Source organism: Myotis brandtii, unplaced genomic scaffold, assembly GCF_000412655.1.
Source record: "Myotis brandtii unplaced genomic scaffold, ASM41265v1 scaffold1270, whole genome shotgun sequence".
Classification (NCBI taxonomy): domain Eukaryota; kingdom Metazoa; phylum Chordata; class Mammalia; order Chiroptera; family Vespertilionidae; genus Myotis; species Myotis brandtii.
The window spans coordinates 568,517-576,350 of NW_005354465.1; the positions used below are offsets into that span (position 1 = coordinate 568,517).

The 7,834-nt window shown below is 39.1% G+C and overlaps 1 protein-coding gene across 8 annotated transcripts in view; it reads left to right on the forward strand.

Moving 5' to 3' along the window:
- UBAP2 (ubiquitin associated protein 2) overlaps positions 1-7,834 on the forward strand; it is a 117,279-nt gene that overhangs the window by 64,377 nt on the left and 45,068 nt on the right. For 6 of the 8 annotated variants that reach the window (XM_014534238.1, XM_014534235.1, XM_014534236.1 and 3 more), the window contains 2 exons: positions 1,787-1,841; positions 3,376-3,479. The exons of the other annotated variants lie outside the window; for them this stretch is intronic. In XM_014534238.1, coding sequence (XP_014389724.1) covers positions 1,787-1,841; positions 3,376-3,479 — 159 coding nt within the window. The remainder of the gene's footprint in view (positions 1-1,786; positions 1,842-3,375; positions 3,480-7,834) is intronic. 8 annotated transcript variants of the gene reach the window in all.

The window sequence follows — 7,834 nt, forward strand, 5'->3', positions numbered from 1 at the left end:
ACATAGCTAATATGGCTCCTGGCAACCACCTTTCTCTGAATTTGACTATTCTTATGTCCTCATATACGTAGAATCAAAATATTTGTCCTTTTCTAACTGGCCTGTTTCACTTAGCTCAATGTCCTCAAGGTTCATCTATGTGGTAACATGTGTCACAATTTCCTTCTTTTTAAAGTTGAATAATAATTCCACTTTATGTACATACCACATTTTGCTTATCCATTTATCTACTGATGGACCCTTTGGTTGCTTCTGCCTTTTGGTGTTCAACTATCTTGTTAAAACCCTACTTTCAAATTCTCTTGGGTATATAGCCACATGTGGAATTGCAGGACCATGTGGTAATTCTATTTTTAAATTTTGAGGGAACTGCCATACTGTTTTCCATAGTGACTGCACCATTTTCTATTCCTTACCAAACAGTGCGCAAGAGTTTCAATTTCTCTACATCCTTGCAAACTCTTATTATATTCTATTCTTTTTCTCTCTGTTATCAGGTTTCCCTACGATGATTAGTGATGTTGCGAATCTGTTCATATGCCTTTTGACCATTGGTATATCTTCTCTGGAGAAATATTCAAGTTCTTTGCCCATTTTTGAATTGGGTTGTTCATTTTGTTGTTGAATTGTAGATGTTCTTCATATATTCTCGATATTACTCCTTTTCAAATATATGATGTGCAGATATTCTACAGGTTGCTTTTGTACTCTATTGATATTGTCTTTCAAATATGTATTTATTTATTTTTTGTTGATAGTGAATTTGATGCACAAATCTAAAGTATTTTTTTCTTCCTTGCCTATGCCTTGGTGTCATACCCAAGAAATCATTAACTCAATGTTCTGAAGTTATATTTTCTTCTTAGAGTTGTATAGTTTTAGCTCTTTAGGTCTTTAATCCACAGTTTAGGATTTTGATCAAGAAAGACTGCAGAGTTGTGGAATGAAACTTTTTCTTCTTGCTAGCTGTCTTGCTTGCTGGCACTTTGGTTATTGGTTAAAGTCCTAGTATTAAAAATGGTGTTTAATTTACAGTACCTTCAGCTTACTTAGCAGTTTCTTCTTTGCTTCTCATTTCATTTTATAGTAGAGGCTTTAAAATGTCATTTTGTTTACACTAGGTTGTTTTATTTTATTTATTTATTTACTTAAAAACAGTTGACAACATTTGGAAGATTAATACAAAGCATAGATCCATTGACATCTATTTTTTACATAAAGGGGTGAATTATTTCTTTTGTTATAGTTTTTTTTTTAATCCTCACCCAAGGATATTTTTCCATTGATTTTTAGAGAGAGTGGAAGAGAGAGGGAAAGACAGAGAGAAACATCTATGTGAGAGAAGCACATTGATTGGTTGCCTCCTGCTTGAACCCCACCAGGGCCCTGGATGGGGAGGAGCCTGCAACTGAGGTATGTGCCCCTAACCGGAATCGAACTTGGGACCCTTTGGTCCATAGGCCGATGCTATTCACTGAGCCAAACCGGCTAGGGCTGCACTAGGTGGTTTTAAAAGACCCAGAATATTTTTTAATATAGCCTGCCCATATTAAGCTGCTACATATCACAAATAGTATACAAGCAGATAAAATTTTTTCTATCCTTTGAAATCAATAACTTTGTAGGTAGTTGTGTCAGTAGAGACCAGCAGATTGGGTGTACCAGAGGGAATGATGGTGTTGTTAGGAACAGTGACAATATTGAGTAGGTGCATAATAGGATGAAGTTGGTCAAATTGCAATTGTGTAGGACATAAGTATTATTTTACACTATAATTTTTTTAAAGGATTTGGACGTGGCAGAGGGAGAGGGGCAGGAAGATTCTCAACCCAAGGCATGGGGTAAGTGTAGCCATCCTATTTTTGTAGTTCTCTAGTTGTTATTTTAAGGGTTTTCTTTCTCTATGCCCAGTTTATTCTGATAAGTCAGGTGTTTTTTTTATACTTAAGAGAAAGTAGTAAAAAAGTAAAATAGTACAAATAAAATTGTATTGCATTGGACCTTAGAGCAGAGTTTCTAGCCTTGACTCTGTTGACATTTTGGATTGGATAATAGTTTGTTGAGGTGGTTGGGTGTCTTTTACAATGTAGGATGTTTAGCAACATCCCTGGCCTTTCCCTACTAGATGCCTGTAGCACTCCTTCTCAAGTTATGATATTCAAAAATGTCTCCAGACATTGCCACATGCTCCCTGGGAGGGAGGGGCACAATCACCCCTAGCTGTAAACCACTACATAATGGTTATGTTGGTAAAGCCAGCAATTGTCTTTGAATGGTAAGTAAATGCGATGTTTATTTATGTAAAAGTAATAGTTTTTTCCTGAATTGTAATGGTGACCATACTGTTAGTAAATAAATGGTATAATTAGTAGTTTTTTCATTATTTCTTATTGTTCTTTTACTTTTTCCTGCTTCTAAAACTTTAGCTCCCCCTTGATTTTTAGAAAAAAATAAAATAAAAAGAAAGAAAAAAAGTTTTAAAGCATTTTACAGAATCCAGATGCAGATTACAATCAAGAAAGGAAGGGAATTGGTTCCAGGAAAAGCCCTTTTTCTCTCCATAGCTTCAGGGCAGCACTGTTTGGGGTCACTTCTTCAGGTGGTACCTCTTGCCATCTTTTTTCTTCCTCAGCTCCCTGTAGACAAAGGAAGGATGAAAACACTTAAACACCTATGCCCAGCACAGTAGCTTTAAACTGTCTTGTGGATTTTACTGTGTACTTTCAAACTTATTCCTTCGTGATTTTTTTAAAAAGTTGATACTACAATTAAGCTGGGGGAAAAAAAATCTATTGTGAAGATTTTAGAGATAGTATTTAATTTGGCTCTAGTTACTAGACCTCTGAGTCATGGGTGTTTAGGATTTTAATGAACAACAACAACAAAAAAGTGGTACTGAACAAAACATTTTTGTTTCTTTTTAAAAATATTTTTTATCAAATGTTTCTATACAAAAAGGATCATATACAACTGCTGTAAAAGGATCAAAGTCAAACTTGGATTCTGACTTGGGAAGAAAAGACTTGTTGCCTGTTTAAAGTCCGGGGTTAGTTTTCAGGGGGCTTTCCATAAAGCCCTCATGCTGCCTAGAATGATTATGCCTCCACACCTGCTTTAGAGGATGCAGAGGACAGCAACTTAGGGAAATAGGGGTATCTTATAAGAGTGTATGGAAGATCCCTAGGCAACTCTGCTTTTCAGAAAATCTGAATCCTAATGTCAAGAGGAATGAGCTATAGTTAAATAGGAGAAGGAGGGTGAAGTTTCATAGCATCTCTTAGAAGGGAAAGGGCTTCTTTTGCGGAAGATGATGTACAGTTAATTTTGTGACTTTGGTGATTGCTTCATTGCCTTTATTCTTTATTTCAAACCCAGGACATTTAATCCCGCAGACTATTCAGATTCTCCATCTATAGATGGGTGTGGGACAAAACCAGTAGTTTGGGAAGCTGCTCAGAATGGTGCAGATGAGGGAAGTGGTAAGTGTCCATTCTTATCAGAGATGTATTTTTAAAGTTTGGGTTAGCATGCATATAAAGATGACATCAAAGTGCTGATGAAGAATAACGAAAAAGCCTGCTGTCCTACACATGAGACTACTAGCTTGTCCTTACATTTCCAAAGACTCTCACTTATAAATCTCATTGATAATAAGACATTTGATTTTGTTTCCTTCCTGCACTCTGAGGAATAGGTTGTAATCAGGCTATGTAAGTCAGCACAAATCCACACTCAAATCTCAGTATGTCATGGATTTCTTTTTATTTTACTTATTTATTTTTAAAAAAAATATATTTTATTGATTTTTTACAGAGAGGAAGGGAGAGGGATAGAGAGTTAGAAACATCGATGAGAGAGAAACATCGATCAGCTGCCTCCTGCACACCCCCGACTGGGGATGTGCCCGCAACCAAGGTACATGCCCTTGACTGGAATCGAACCTGGGACCTTTCAGTCCGCAGGCTGATGCTCTATCCAATGAGCCAAACCTGTCAGGGCATGGATTTCCTTTTATTAAAAATTTTTAAAAATTATAGTCAACATTCAATATTATATTAGTTTTAGGTGTACAGCATAGTAGTTAGGCATTTATATAACTTATGAAGTGATCTCCCTGATAAGTCTAGTTTCTTCCCCAGCCCCCTGTCAACCCCCCACCACACCCCCACCAGTGTGTCAGGGATTTATAGAATTTCTTAGGAGAAGACTTATTACTGAAAATACCATTGCTAATGGTGGACAGTAAAATTTGGCCAGATAAAGTGGTAGATGATAGATGGGTTTGGAGCAACAATTGCTTTTGCAGGTTTTTTTTCTGTATCCTTCTGTTTTTGGATTATTTCTTTTCTAAAATTCATGGGTAGATATTTGTTGATTGGGCATGTTTATTTAATAGAGCTTTTTGGAGGATTTGTTCATGATAAGAACTATTGTGATTGTATTTATAAAGATACAATTTGAGTCCCGCTGGAGTGGCTCAATTGGTTGAGCGTCACCCAGTGCACCCAAAGGTTGCCAATTCGAGTCCTGGTCAGGGCACAGGCCTGGGTTGCGGGTTTTTTTGTTATTGTTGTGTTAATTCTAACCAAAGCATATTTTTTCCATTGATTTTGAGAGAGAGTGGAAGGGAGAGGAAGGGGGAGAGAGAGAGAGAGAGATACATTGATGTGAGAAAGAAACATAGATTGGTGCCTCCTGCATGCACCCAGGATCCAACATGCAAACCAGGTACGTGCTCATGATCAGGAATTGAACCTGAGACCCTTCGGTGAGTAGGCTGACACTCCATCTACTGAGCGACACCAGCCAGGGCTGGGTTGCAGGTTTAATCCCCAGTCGGGGAACATACAGAAGGCAACCTATCGATGTTTCTCTCTCCCTCTCTCCCTCCAAGTATGTCCTTAGGTGAGGATTTTTAAAAAAATGAAGACATAATTTGACACCTCTATATAGCATCAACCCTGGTCAGGAAATAAGACTATGCATCACATGCACAATCATGAACTAGAAATCAAAGATACTGTAGAGATGACCAACAAAAGTTATAAATGGTAATTTGAAAAGCCTAGTAAAATTGATAAATTTATTTGAGACTGTTCAGGGGAAGGAGAAGCATAAATAATTGAATCTAGGAATGAGGAGGAATATTGATATTATTTATAATTATTATAGTTGTTAAAAGATCATAGGAAGACACTTTATGTCAATACATTTTGTGCTAACATTTGAAATTACACAATGATCTCACTCTTCAACACAGATATAAAGTCTTTTTGAGGGGCTCTTTTCTTTTTAATTTAATTTATTGTTGAAAGCATTACAGATGTCCCCACTTATTTCCCCCATTGACTCCCTCCACCCTGCTCTCATCCCCTCCCCAGGCCTTCCCCACACTATTGTCTGTCCATAGGCTATGCATATAAGCATATAAGTTCATTGGTTAATCTGTTCCCACCTCCACCCCCCTTTCCTCTGAAATATGTCAGTCTGTTGCATGCTTCAATGCCTCTTGATCTTTTTTTTTTTTAAATATATATTTTTATTGATTTCAGAGAGGAAGGGAGAGGGAGAGATAGAAACGTCAATGATGAGAGAGGATCATTGATCGGCTGCCTTCTGCACATCCCACACTGGGGACTGAGCCTGCAACCCGGGCATATGCCCTGACTGGGAATCGAATCTTGACCTCCTGGTTCATAAGTGGACACTCAACCACTGAGTCACGCCACCGTTCATCAGTTTGTTTTGTTCATTAGATTCCTCATATAAGTGAGATCATGTGATACTTATCTTTCTTTGACTGGCTTATTTCACTTAGCATAATACTTTCCAGGTCTCTCCATGCTGTTGCAAATGGTAAGAGTTTCTTTTTACAGCTGCATAGTATCTATTGTGTAAATGTACCACAGTTTTTAAATTCATTCATCTACTGATGGGCATTTGGGCTGTTTCCAGATCTTTGCTATTGAGAATAATGCTGCTATGAACATAGAGGTGCATATATTCTTTCTGATTGGTGATTCTGGCTTCTTAGGATATATTCCTAGAGCTGGGATAACTAGGTCAAATGGCAGTTCCATTTTTAATTTTTTGAGGATACTCCACATCTTTTCCATAGTAACTGTACCAGTCTGCATTCCCATCAACAGTGTACTTGGGTTCCTTTTTCTCCACTTCCTCACCAGCACTTGTTGTTTGTTGATTTATTGATGATAGCCATTCTGACAGGTGTGAGGTGGCACCTCGCTGTCATTTTAATTTGCATCTCTCTGATGATTAGTGACATTGAGCATTTTTTCATGTCTCTTGGCCATTTCTGTGTCCTCTTTGGAAAAGTATCTATTCAGGTCTTATGCCCATATTTTAATTGGGTTGCTTGTCTTCCATTTGTTGAGTTGTATGAGTACTTTATATATTTTGGAAATTAACCCCTTATCAAATGTATAATTGGCAAATATATTCTGCCATACAGTGAGTTCTTTTTTCATTTTGATCTGGTGTCTTCTGTGCTGAAGCATTTTTTTTTTTAATCTTTATTGTTGAAAGTATTACATATGTGTCCCCCCCATTATTCCTATTCAGCCCACCCTTGCCCCTCACCCCATGCCTTCACCACTCTATTGTCTGAGTTCATGGGTTTTGCATATATGCATACAAGGTCTTTAGTTGATTACCTCACTCCTACCCACCCTCTCCCACCTTCCGAGATTCCGCATTATGTTCTACTAGAGGCCTGGTGCATGAAATTTGTGCATGGGAGTGGGGGGTGGGGGTTCCTCAGCCTGGCCTGCACCCTCTTCAATCTGGGACCCCTCAGGGGATGTCCGACTGCCCTGTGGGATTGGGCCTAAACCGGCGGTCAGACATCCCTCTCGCAATCCAGGACTGCTGGCTCCTAACCGCTCGCCTGCCTGATCGCCCCTGACTGCCTCTGCCTGCTGGCCTGATCGCCCCCTAACCACCTCTGCCTGTCGGCCTGATCATCCCCTAACTGCCTCCCCTGCTGGCCTGATTGCCCCTAACTGCCCTCCCCTGCCGGCCTGATCATCCCTGGCCTGATCATCCCCTAACTGCCTCTGCCTGCCGGCCTGATCGCCCCCTAACAGCTCCCCTGCTCGCCTGATCGCCCCTAACTGCCTCTGCCTCAGCGCCTGCCACCGTGGCTTTGTCCGGAAGGACGTCCAGAAGACGTCCGGTCTAATGAGCATATTACCCTTTATTAGTATAGATGCTTCCATGTCTCTGGATCCACTTCCATTCATCAGTTTATTTTGTTAATTAGATTCCACATATGAATGAGATCATGTGATACTTGTCTTTCTCTGACTGACTTATTTCACTTAGCATGATACTCTCCAGGTTCCTTCATGCTGTCTCAAAGGGTAAGAAATTCTTTTTTACTGCTGCATAGTACTAGTATTCCATGGTATAAATGTGCCACAGCTTTTTTTTTTTTAAATTAAATCTTTATTGTTCAGATTATTACAGTTGTTCCTCTTTTTTCCCCCCATAGCTCTCCTCTACCCAGTTTCTACCCCACCCTCTGCCCTTACCCCTCCCACTGTCCTCATCCATAAGTGTACAATTTTTGTCCAGTCTCTTCCTGTACCACCACACCCCTTTCCCCCCAAGAATTGTCAGTCCACTCCCTTTCCATGCCCCTGGTTCTATTATATTCACCAGTTTACTCTGTTCATCAGATTTTTTATTCACTTGATTTTTAGATTCACTTGTTGATAGATATGTATTTGCTGTTCATAATTTTTATCTTTACCTTTTTCTTCTTCCTATTCTTAAAGAATACCTTTCAGCATTTCATATAATGCTGGTTTGG